This window comes from Podarcis bocagei (genome assembly GCF_964188305.1).
Source record: "Podarcis bocagei genome assembly, chromosome: 14".
Lineage (NCBI taxonomy): Eukaryota > Metazoa > Chordata > Lepidosauria > Squamata > Lacertidae > Podarcis > Podarcis bocagei.
In genome coordinates, this window is record NC_138139.1 from 21,755,519 (window position 1) to 21,768,287 (window position 12,769).

Genomic DNA, 12,769 nt, shown 5'->3' on the forward strand with positions numbered 1-12,769 from the left:
AACACCAAGGATTTTCAAATCCCAGTTGTTCAGGTGTGGGGAACCTTTGGTCCTCCTGCTGAGCTACAACTCCCACCAGCCCTAGCAAACATGGCCAATGTCCAGACGCAATGGGAGTTGTAGCTCAGTAACATCTGGAAGGGCAAAGGTTTCCCATGGCTGAATAATAGCAATAGCTCACCACCCTCCACTAATTAGGCTGCTGAAACAAAATCGGTTTGGAGGCAACCCAATAATGCTTTTTTGCATTAAAGAGCTATGCGCTCAGTTGGAAAAAAAAACAAATTCCTGGGCTAAGTTGCACTCAGAAGTGCCCTCTTCCTTAATTCTATACCTGCTCCCTTTTCTAAGCCACTATTTGGACTTGGATCCAGGCTGATGGTTCGACGAAAAAGCAAAGCAGATCACTCAAGCTTGCAGTCTGCCCATTCCTGCTGCAGACAAAATACTAAGCTAGATGAGCTAATGGTCTGACTCAATGAGAGGCAGCTTTCTAGATTCCTACTAGATTTCCTTGAGGCAGAGGAACAGGGTGGCAGTTTCAACAGCAGTTACACTTGTGTACAACCATCTACTTCCCGTCAGAGATGTGATGCTTGGTTGCTCTCAAGAGTCCACTGTGCATCCTCCAGATGGTCAACTGCAATGCTGACCCCCACATTTTTATGAGAGTTCTTTCCCCATACCTGCCAAGTCCCAGTTGGTAACATATGCAAAAGGAGATTCTGCAGGGAAGGAGGGAGAAATGTGCACAACGAGCCACAGTTTGCCTCAGACTGATGCAATGCCAATGCCACTCCTTCCAAGTTGGATGGAAAGTTTTCCTCTAATGGAACAGGCAGGGGGAATCATTCATTTGTCAGGCAAGCCTGTTTTCTGGGAAGAAATCTCCCCCCTCTTTTTATTTTTTGCTTTTAGTGTTTGGTTAGCAACTGAGGAAGAAAAAGATACCAAATGGTTATTTCCTGTTTCTTTTTCTTTATTTTTTAAATGACAGGCTTCGGGAGGGGGAGGAAAATTGGTGCAATAAGGCAAAGCAGATGAAGCGGTTATTTTAATAGATGGACAGCTTAGTGCTTTGGTTACTATTGCTAAGGGACAACAACCTCTAGTCAACATCTTTATTAGTCACAAGTCCTGAGAATGGTTTTTCTAAAAAGGCTTTCCTCCTTGTGAAGCATCCTTAAGAAGCTCCCTAATCAAAAGGGTCTCTCTCCTGTAAGAGCACCCTCTTTGCTAAAATGCTTCAGGAGGGTGACACTTCTGCTTAAAAATAAAGGGTCAAACAAAGGCTGTTGCTGGCTGATATTGATGGGAGTGGCTGTCATCTGGGAAAGACTTTTTTTAAGGAAATGGCAGAAGTCACCTATGAGTCAAAATCCAGATTTCTGAATGAAAATGAATATGGGGCAAATCCAATCAGGTGCTCAGGGCTGGCCCAACACATTTTGCTGTCTGAGGCAAAGCAGCAAATTGTGCCCTCCTTGAATTCAAGGCACATAATTCCATTACTATTTTGGCACCTGAGACGGAAAATTTCACAAGTGCCTCTCCCTGGCAGTAAAAATAGAACAGAAACATATCGCATAACTAACCCTTGATCCATATTTCCCCCCCCCCATGGTTTTTGCAACCCTTTTATAATAAACCAAAATCAGCTGCCTGAGGCAGCCGCCTCACTCAGCCTATTGTTAGGGCCGGCTGTGCAAATGCCGCAATCTCAAAACCAATATGGAATGGAACTCCTCCACCTAGCGCAAACACTACTATCAGCACACTGCAGAAAAGGTTCAGGCATGGGTACAAAGCATTATAGCAATGACTTCATTCTCACGTAAGAACAGCATTGCTGGATTAGGCCAAAGGCCCATCTATAGTCCAGGATCCTGTTTTCTTGCAGTGGCCACCCAGATGTTTGTGGGAAGCCTACAAGCAGGATGGGAGAGCAACAGCACTCTCCCTGCTTACTGTTCCCAGAAACTGGTATTCAGAGGCAATTCTGAACTAGGTGGAGCAAAGGTGTGACTTAGCATAAGGCTGTTCCCTATCACCTAAGGCACCTTTCCCCATGGGAGTTGTGCTGGTCCTTAAGAACACAAAAAAGTCCTGCTGGATCAGAATGAAGGTCCATTTAGTCCAGCATCTTGTTCTCACAGTGGCCAACCAAACGCTTTAAGGAAATCTGCAAGCAAGACATGAGTACCACAGTGCTCTTGCCACTCTATATTCCCAGTAATTCAGAGGCAGAACACGGTCACTGCACATGTGTCAAGGCTCATGAGATGCTCAGTGGATCTGTGCAAACCAGCACTTACTGACATAGCTCTGGCATCAACAAAATACCCTCAAGGCGCACAGTCATCTAACAGGTGTGTCATCACATATCCGCCGGAGAGTGGAGCAGATGTAGAGATTACTTGTTCTCCACGTCTCTCAAAACTCCAGAGATACGTAAAATCACCAAGTGGGTATTTTTCAAAAGGGGGAGAATGTTAGTCACAGGGAGCATGTTTGTGCTTTTTGAGGACCATCAAAGAACCAGCTGCTTCGGATGTGAGCTAGTGCTGTTGGAAGTGGAAAGGTGCAGCACTGCTGTGTTTCTGGAGGAATGAAGTCCATCCTTGTTCTCTGCAACCACCTCCACCCCAACTTTGTTTATCTGAAGATTGCCAGAAAAGATTGACAGCTCAGTGGGAGGCTGCATGCTTTGTATTCCTAGGTTCAGTTCCAGGCAACTCCAGTCAAAAAGACTCTCTGGCAGCCAAGCTGGGGAAAGCCTCACCCTGTGTCTCCTTAGAGAATCACTGCTTATTGGAAGTGGGCAGTACTGGCCGTGATGGACCAAAGGCCTGACTCAGGATAAAGCAGCTCAGTGTGTTTGTGTTCTGCTCCAGTTATTTATATCCAAGCTGCCATGGCACAGGAAAAGGGGAAGGTGCTATTAGTACACTCAAGGTGCAGTCACCACCAAACGCTATATGCAGCAAGAAAGACAAAGAGCCACGTGTACTCACTGTCTGGTCCAGCTTGGCCAATGGTCATCAATGACATGGACTTAGTCAGTGGGGGAGAAACAGGAGTTGCAGTGAAGCTGAAGGCACGGGGCTGAGATCTTTGGCGTATCTGCAAAAAACAAGACAGCAAAGCTGAACTACAAAACCTCACTGCACAAAAGGGGACAGGAAACCCGTTGCCAAGAGGTCCAATCCCTAGCATGATCCCATCTGAAGCCCTGGAGAGCTGCTTCCAATCAGGGTCGACAATACTGAGCTAGACAGCTCACAGGAGCCCTGAGGAAATTCCCATTTGACTTCCAAAGCAGCAGACTCCAATCCCAAGCACATGGTCTCTATTATTCACCTGAGTCAATTTCTCCTGTGCAATCTGAGACCCACCAAGTAAAAGGTCATTTAACTCTTTCCTCACCAGCATGAGCAAGCAACAACATCTTCAGCAGAGCACCTGTGCATCTCATCTGACCAGTCTCCATTTCCTGACTGCCTTGTGCTGGCGAGTTAAGCAGCTGAGATCGATAATAAGCAGAGGGCTATGTCCAAGTCTCTGTTAATGCTCACAACTGGGGAAGAAGCAGCTAAAGAGCCCTTTGCCTGGGTCTTTGCTTAGGCATGGGTGAAACCAATTTCACCTTTTAAAAATAAGAGGGTTGGTGCCCTCTGGAACTTGGGGACAGAAGAAACACTTGGCGAATCTAACGTCCACCAACATCGTGGAACCAAAAAGCGGACTCCCCATTGTAGGACCACCTTACACACAGCTTCAGACACTAAGTATGCCACAAATGCTAAGCAGGCACAACACAGAAAGGTGAATGCAGAGTAAACAGCTCAAAGTGGCACAAGCAAGCCAGTCTAAGACTAGCCACATGCTGTACAAGGGTCCCTCACCACCACCCCAGAATATCTCCCCAGGTGATCTAAAAGGAAGAGCATATGCTGTGCATGCAGAAACTCCCAGGTTCAATCCCCAGCATCTCCACATAGTAATGAGAAGCTCCTGCCTGAAATTCTGGAGAGCCACTGCCAGCCAGTGTGGGCAATGCTGAGTGAGCTAAATGGACCGGCAGTCTGACTCTGTGCAAGGCAGCTTCTTCCTGTGCTCCTGTGAAATGGGTTTAAACGCGCAAAACTGCCCATTTTTCATCTCCATAGCAGCCTTCCCATACCTGGTAGCCCAAAACATGCGGAGCGTACAGCTCCCACCATCCCTGGCTACTGGCCATACTGGCTGGGAGCTGTAGTTCATCTGGAGGGCAGCAGGTTGGGCAAGGCTGAAAGCGATATACAGCTTAAGAGAAGAGGGTGAATTATAAAAGCAGGGTCACAGAGTGGGAGGCAGGCAGACCAAATGAGGAACAACCTGCTACAGATCTGTTCAAGGAAACTGGAGTTCCCTTCTGGCAGGAAATGGCCCCCTTATGTCCTCACTATGACACGACAGTCATTCCGTTGACTCATGTCACTTCTGCCGATATCTTACTGGGTCACACTCAGACCATACATGGGAGCCGCTGAGAGTTGTTAGGAAACCCATATATTCCCCTCACAGAGGTACAATTCCCAGAGTTCCCTGTGATTAACAACTCCTGTAGCTCTGGGAGGGGAATAGGAGTCTCCTAACAACTCTCAGGGCCCTTAACAAACTACAGTTCCCAGAAGCCTTTGGGGGGGGGAGCCTTTACTGTTTAAAGTGGTATCATAGTGCTTTACATATATATGGTGCAAATGTGGCCTGGATGGGCTACTCAGCTCACCATAGATATCATACAGATAGAATTAAACTCTTAATGGGGGGGGAGAGGGGGGAGAAGAACCTTGTTTACCTGGCGGTTAAGACTTCTAATTGCCCCTTGCTCTAGTTCCAGCTCCTCTTCGGTGAGTGAGACTAGAGAACCACGCTCATCATTTGCCAGGGGGCTTTGCCGGAGATCTTTGGTGTTCAGAGTTGCCGTTTCGAGGCCGGAGGGTGGCTTCTTAGTACCATCACCCTCCCCAGCAAGGCCTTCTAAGCTGTAACTAAAGAGAGAGAAAACAGATCTCAAGCTTCTGCAGATTCTCGGTGGATCAACATACAAGCTCACTGCATATCTGAGAGGAAGCTTCCAATCAAAAATAGGTTTTAAAATCAGGGGTCGCCAACTTTTTTGGAGCTAGTGGGCACATTTGGAATTTTGAGGAAGTGCTGTGGGCACCACTCATAAAATGGTTGCCATTGAGGCATGGCGTAACACCAAACAACTGCCACATCTAAGTGAGCAGAAGAAGATAAAAGCAGGACCACAAAATGGTTCAACCATACTCCCCCCCACCCCCTAAACCAATATGGCGGGGATGGGGAGGCATATATATCAGCTCCTTGCAGACACCACTACATTGGCAACCCCTGGTTTAAATGATTCGGTTGCAAGCACACTCATATCTATCTCATCTCCTTGGTTAGTTAACGTGATCTACTGCTAGTGCAGTTAGCAGCGGAGACAACAACTGAATGGAATATACTGGAAAAGGGCTTCGTTGGCTAGCTCAAACCCTGAACAGGAGCACTTCACACTGCAGTGACTTCCCCAAGGCAAAAGATGCTGAAAAGGATGACCAGTTTGAAAAGCTATTTTGCAATGGTATTTCGTTGGTTTTATGACTATGCTATATACCTACTTGTCAAACTTCTTGAGAATTTTTTTAGATGTGATTTCCTAGCAGCCACTGACAGCCTTATCCTCCTTGAATTTGTCTAGCCCTCTTTTTAAGCCATCCATGAGGGTAGCCATCACTACATCTTGTGGCAGTGAATTCTGTATTTTTAAATATGCACTGTGTGAAATTTTTCCTTTTGTCAGTCCTGAATAGTCCAACACTCAGATTCAATTGATGGCCCTGAGTTCCAGTACCAAACACACCAACATACCCCTTCTTCAAGTTTGCATGGAGGAAGGGCCACCACAAATTCTGGCTTGCCAAACTTTGAGCATGTGCTCAAAGGCTTCAAAAGGAAGCAAACCAGACAGAGACTGAACAATACTCAAATCAGCAGACACACAGCGACACCACAAGGCTACAAACACCACACCAGAAGCCGATAACTTGGGGTTTGCAAGCTCCCTCTATGGCTGCAGCACATTTATGTATACTCTACCTTCTGCCATTCAGATCAGCACCCATGGCGGTGCACTGGACATCAGAGGGACACCAGCTCAAACTGAGGACACCAAAAGGCAAAAGAGAGAGCAAGAAGGCAGCCATTACAGGGCGGTCAGAGAGGCAGGTGCTAACAAATCCTGCTATCCATTAAAAGGAAAACAGCTCTTTTAAACCAAAGCACCTGATGCTCATTTGTTAATGAGGGAGAGTAGTGGATTGGCAGGCATGCCTCAGCTTTGCAGTAGTGATGTCAGCAAAGAGCTGCTTTCCCCCCATTAACTTTGCATGGAACAGTTTGTGAATGCCTGGACATGTGTTCAACACATACTCTGCCACAAAGAAGTCCCTTTCTTCTGATCTTCACATGTGAGAGGGTCTGAGGCGAAGGAGGTGGTCTCTCCTTAGAGAGTTAGAACTTGGGTGGGTTAGGTTCTGGCCCACAGTGCCTGAGAGAAAGCTATGTCTATGTAATTAACTAAAACCTAGACTAGCTATTGGGTGAGCTGCTCTGATGTCACAGAAAACCCACAGACACTGCAGCTCCTAGGGAAGTTTCAGTCCACAGAATATTGACCAGGATTGGGGGGTGTTAGTGAGAGAAAGAGAACAGCCAGTTTGGCTGGGACAGCCCCAATGGAAAGGATATGGCTGAGAGAAATAGGGGTAGGAGTGAGTTTAGGAGACAAGAGAGTTTAACAGATAAGGCACCCAGAAGACAGGGTAATTAAGAATCATGGAACCTTGGGAAAGAATGAATGGAGGAGGTGGAGTTCTGAATGGATGGATAATTCATGAAGGTGATTAATGGAACATTCACATGAGAGGGAGGGTTGAGGAAGAACATCACCCAGGATTAGGGATAGCAAGAACTGTGTTTTATTGGCACTGAACAGAATAGAAAGTCAGAAAAAAATCTATGAAAACTATGGAACTGTGGGCCAAAAAAGCCTATGTAGGGGACCAGGAAGAAGGGGGGTGTGTGCCTGAATACTGAAACAGTTCAGTTATCGTATGTTTGGGCTACATACCTTTATTTAAAAGTATGCCTAAACTCCCAAATGTTTTAAAATCTCTAAGTGGTGTACACTGTGTGCAATATACAAATATCCATTACAACAAAAATACAGCCTAAAAATCAATGAAGCAGAATAAAAACATAAAAGCATATAAAAGGATTCAAACAGATTCAGGCATCTAAAACAGGGTCCAATCTAATGGGTCAGGGAAAGTCTTGTCAAAAGGCTAAGTTTTTACAAGGCACTTGAAGCAACTTTTGTATGCGTTATTAACGCAATCGTGCACTAAATGCGTTGAGACTGACATTTCCTCTTTTCTTTCTTTAATGGGTCTAACACAGTATACCATGGCTGGAGTCTTCCTCTTTCAGCATTTAAAGCTCAACAGTGGGCGTAATAATAATAACAATAATAATAATAATAATAATAATAATAATAATAATAATAATAATAATAATAGACAATCAATTTTCTAAGCCACCTTCTGCCAAATTTGTAGAAACATGTTTTTGCAAAAATCACCACTCAAGCATGGGATGCCCTATTAATTCTGGCAGGATTAGGCTTGCTGAGGTCTTTTGGTATGGAAATCTACAAATCTGCCTCAAGCAGCGTGTTTAAATTTAAATTAGAGGGTGGAGGAAAAATTCGTTGAACACAGAACGTAACAAAAAACAGGGAGCAGGAACAGACTTATATACACCCAGCTTTCAAGGGAGTTAGACTGTTTTTGTTTTGTTCTTAAAGGAAAGGGATAAAGAAAAGAAAACCAGCCAGATCATGGGTACTGAATATTTTGTAAATCTGTTTCATCTCCTTCACATCTGCCTATTCTGAAAAATCTAGGGACAGTTTTGCAAACAATTACCGTATTTTTTGCTCTATAAGACTCACTTTTTCCCTCCTAAAAAGTAAGGGGAAATGTGTGTGCGTCTTATGGAGCGAATGCAGGCTGCGCAGCTATCCCAGAAGCCAGAACAGCAAGAGGGATTGCTGCTTTCACTGTGCGAAATATTTTTTTCTTGTTTTCCTCCTCCAAAAACTAGGTGCATCTTGTGGTCTGGTGCGTCTTATAGAGCGAAAAATACGGTAATTATATTTAACTGAACTGTTTATATTTTGAGTACTGCCATCTAGTCAAAAGGTTGTGCAGATAGTAGCTCAGTTTACATGGGATGGGCTTTATCCAATACTGGAGCTCTGCTCATGCAAGCTTCTGTGCATGCGATGGAGCTTCCTCTTCTCTCTCCTCCACTAAATTGCACCCAAATTAGTTCAGGAGAGTTGGGGGACCGTCTGGAGAAGATATGGGGGCGTGGGCGGGGAGGAGACGGAGTGGAAGTCCTGTTTTGCGAGTGGAAGTTCCCTCATGCAGGATGGGATACAACCCAATGTTTCCACTCCTCTAAACCACCACTTGGGAGGAGTGGGAACAAGTCTTGTGTTTGCACACTCCCTCCTCCTCTCAGTTAGTTACTTCCTGGCTTGGCAAACCATTGTTTCCTGTTACAGTCAAATAGCCAAATTACAGCTTGCACTACCCCACCCTCAAAATCAAACCTAGAAAGGAGTTCCAAACCATGATTTGCAATTCCTGGACTCTAGACATAGGGGAGAGGAGGTGGGAGGGTGGAGTTACGCAACCACAAGGCTTATTCCTCCTCAGAAACACTGTGTGTCAACTGATCCATTTTATGGTACATAATGAAGAACATACAATGGGGTGGGGGAAGGATCCTGCACATTTACAAAAAGAACGCAACCCCTCAAACTATGCTCTGTTCCTGCCACCTCAAACAGCAAATCCAGCCATCCAAGGAAAGTAGTCCAGGAACATTTCGCACCGTCTTAAACTTGAGGGGCAAAGCTGCTAACAAGCTGGCCAGTTGTGTTGGGATAAACGAAGAGATGTTGGCATAAAAGCAAGATGTTAGTAGCCATTCAAATGCAACATGGTTAGTCAGCATCAGAGTGTGGTGCTGTACCTTCTCCTATGGGTGGGAGGCTTCCTTACACCATCCCCCAGCACTCGCATTGAACTGAAAATGAATCATGGACAATGGTCAGTCAGCAATGACAAAGGCGCAATATGAACAAATGAGCAATCCCCCAGACTGGGACTGGCCGGGGAAGTACTGGGTAAAAGAATGTGGAACAAGAAGAGGAGAAAGGCAACATGTAAATAAGGGCATGTTTTATAAAACTCCAGCAACGTACCCAGAGAGCAGTAAGAAAGTCACCCTGGGTCTAAATCAACAGACTCAAAAGTGAAGCTTTTGCAGGACCAGTTCCACTTGTGAACGAAGGTGCAGGAGAGTTGTACGCTTGGGTACATCTACACCAGGCATAGGGAGCCTGAGGCCCAGGGGTCTTCAAGCCTCTCTCTGTCTGGCCCTTGGACTCTCCCAGGCCCCCTCCCCTCCCCTTCCTAACTAGCTGTGCTTTGTGCCCTCTGTTTTTGCAGGTTGGAAAATATCCTTGACCTCAGATAGTGCTTGTCTCAATGGAAGATAAGAGAGGGATACAGAAACTAGCAACAATTTGCATTTCTTGCTTTTTCTGTTTCAGCCTCTGGCCCTGCCCACTGGCTGGCATGTGGCCCCCAGAAGGCTGACGATAGGGGAATGTGGCCCTCAGACAGATAGAGGTTTCCCATCCCTGTTCTACACACATGGGAAAAGCAGGATGTCAGGGTGAAGGTTCAGACTAACCTGACATCCTATTTTTCTATGTGCATGGAGGGTGTTCTCACCATCACATGATCATAGGAATGAGCCAGAAGGAGCACAATCTAGGGCAGATTTTGTTCTTTATTCTGCTTATTGTATTTACTGACAGTCTGTCGATTTAAATCGGGGTGGACCCAAGCAATCTTAATGGCCCCCAAAGCCATCCCAGAATTATATGCATGGATTTCAATTTAATAATAATAATAATAATAATAATAATAATAATAATAATAATATATTTGGGAGGGAGAATAGATGCACAAACTTCAGTCTGCACTCACTTTTAAATTTAGCTTTGGCATGCAGCCCATGGAGGGTTTGCAGTGAGGCAATATGGTTCTCAGATTAGAAAAAAAATTACACCTACCCTGCTTTAAATGCACAGCTATAATGTCAGATGACCCCCCCACCTGCCAACACTACCTACCTTCCTTAATCTTGAAGCCTGAAGTGTTACCTGCTTTGCACCTGTAAACTCATCAGCCACCCCCCCCCCACCCCCAGTGCATGAGGGTGAGTTGTAATGAGGCAATAATATGAGTCACAAGAATGACTTTGTCCTAAGAATCCTACTAGGTTATAATCACACCGTTGATTGTACACAATCTGGCTTTCTAGTATTCTGTCAATTTTCTTCAGCTATCCCGTTTTTACTTAACACACACAAACAACCTGAAATTAAAGGTTTCCGGCTGCCCCATAGTAACAGACAACAGGGAAAAAAGAAAGTTTCACTTCAATCTGTAAAACCTAAAGTAACATCTGGGGTTGGATTTTATGGCAAAGAGCGAAGTAACTATCTGATTGCTTCTCTTCATGCCGTGAAACTTCCAGCCCTGTGCCCTGGACTGAACTGATGCAGTCCAGCAACACACTTCTACCAAGCAGACAAGCAGAGGAGGGATCAAGCAATCCGCTCCTCTTAGCAACCTGTTGCATTTCCATGTGGGTTGCCAAGAAGGGCTTTCCTTCCTCTGTAGCTAGGATACAAGAGCCACCTGCCCCCCTCCAATCCATTCACTCACCTGTGTGAAACTTAAGACACAAGGCTGCTTTAATCCTTTCTGTGGCTTGCTGTGACCCAAGCACACTCGTTCCAAAACCAAGGACTCGTGCTTGCACTTGTGGGACGCATATTTTGACCTCTCAAATTGAAACAGAAAGTTTTGCTCTGGGACTGCACAAATACACGTGACACCTCATCGTTGGTGAGTGCAACTTTCGTTTTCTTGAGCACTTGGGAGAAAAGGGGGCAGAATCTGTGACCATCACCCTTGGAGAAGTTCAGAAGGCAGTGCAAAGTGTCTCTCTGATTTCCGAGCTTCTCCGTAGCTCAGTGCAGCAGGGAAGAGATAGCCACACATGCCTCCAGATTATGGAAAGAGGCTTGTTCTATCATTCAGAGTGCGTCCAAAGTTTAGCCAGACATGACTGACAAAAGCCCTGGTCTGTGGCATGTGTAATTTTGTCTGGCTTCTAAAGCTGGCCCCAATTTTTGCCCCCATATTCTGCTATGCTGTATGTATTTATGCTAATAACATTTTTGTTGTTGTATCGTAATCAGTTTTGTCAGTAACAAAAATATCCAGCCAGTATTTCTACAAATGAGAGGTGGACATGCTACTGATTTGTCTCAATACAGCTTCAAGGATAGATAATTTCTAGCTGATGAACACTGTGTGTCAGCTAACTGAATTTACTCACTGGAACCCATAAAATTGCTCAAAGGTCAAAATAATGTTGTTGGGTTTTTTAAAAAAATGTGAAAATCCAACCCACAGGTACAAAGAAGGGCTTATGGCGATTGACTGTCACAGAATTTGCCCCCTTAGAACTCAAGCAATAAAAGACAGCGGTGCTTTTGCTGACCTTAAAACTCTTCTTACTGCAGCCTTGTATTTAAGAACTAGACAGGCAAGAAGGTGAGGAGGCTGACAAGGGAGGGACCGATCCTTCCATTCCTCCTTCACTATCCCACTTGGTTTCTGTGCTCGCTGCAGAGGAAGTAAAGCATCTTCCCTCCACATCCAGCACGGCAGCTACACAGGCCGGAGCGGGGAGACAGATCACCCCTGTGCCTCTTTCACTAGTTTGCTTGGTAGAAGGCTATTTTTAACACTGCTTTGAGAAATTGATTCTCATGCTGGCTGCAGAAAAAGGAGCTCCCATTCTTCCACATGGAAATATCAGCTACTGTTCCCTTAGCTGGTTAGTAAAAGAGTAATAATAAATATTGGGTTGTATTCAACTAAGTCCTACTCAGAGTAAGACCGCTGGGTGGTATTCCATGGACCTGAGCTAGTCCTATCTGGATATACTCTGAGTAAAACTTCACTGCATACCGCCCAAAAATTGCAGGCTAATAACTTTGACGAGCTTATTTGCAAGGCTGCCTTACTGCCCTCTCCCACCCCCCCAAAAAATAAAGATCACAAGGCTGAAGTTGCCACAGCTATGGGTCACTGGGTGCCCACATCCTTTACTCACCTTCGATGGTTCATCTCGGCCTCGTTGCTGCCATTCTTCCCAGGGCCCCAGCTATGCCGGCGGAAAGGAGACAGCGGCCTCATGGAGCTCTTCAGGGCAGAGGCAGGAGGGGGCACTTCCGTGATGCTGTCCAGCTCTTCGTCCAGCTCTCCGGAGACGCCAGCTTCGCCATCTTGGCCCTCGGTGCTTGTTGCCATGTTGAAGCAGCTGCCATCCAGGCTGTACCGATCCTTGGGCCTGCTGGTGCCTAGTGCCTGAGGGAGGGAGATGTCACTCCCAAGGGACGAGTTCCTTTCTAGGGACAGCGTATCGTCGGCAGAGAAACTAGAACTTGTGCTATCGCCCGCCGACTGCTCCTCTTCGGGCTGCTGTGAAGCAGGGG

General features: G+C 45.7%; 1 protein-coding gene across 6 annotated transcripts in view; it reads right to left on the reverse strand.

Annotated features, from left to right (window-relative positions):
- The window catches only part of AKAP13 (A-kinase anchoring protein 13), a 246,861-nt gene that overhangs the window by 52,107 nt on the left and 181,985 nt on the right, over positions 1-12,769 (reverse strand). For 3 of the 6 annotated variants that reach the window (XM_081170991.1, XM_081170987.1, XM_081170992.1), the window contains exons 12-16: positions 12,388-12,755; positions 9,157-9,210; positions 6,151-6,213; positions 4,841-5,033; positions 3,015-3,123 (exon numbers count right to left, since the gene is read on the reverse strand). In XM_081170991.1, coding sequence (XP_081027117.1) covers positions 3,015-3,123; positions 4,841-5,033; positions 6,151-6,213; positions 9,157-9,210; positions 12,388-12,755 — 787 coding nt within the window. The remainder of the gene's footprint in view (positions 1-3,014; positions 3,124-4,840; positions 5,034-6,150; positions 6,214-9,156; positions 9,211-12,387; positions 12,756-12,769) is intronic. The other 3 variants (XM_081170988.1, XM_081170989.1, XM_081170990.1) reach the window with 3 other exon arrangements.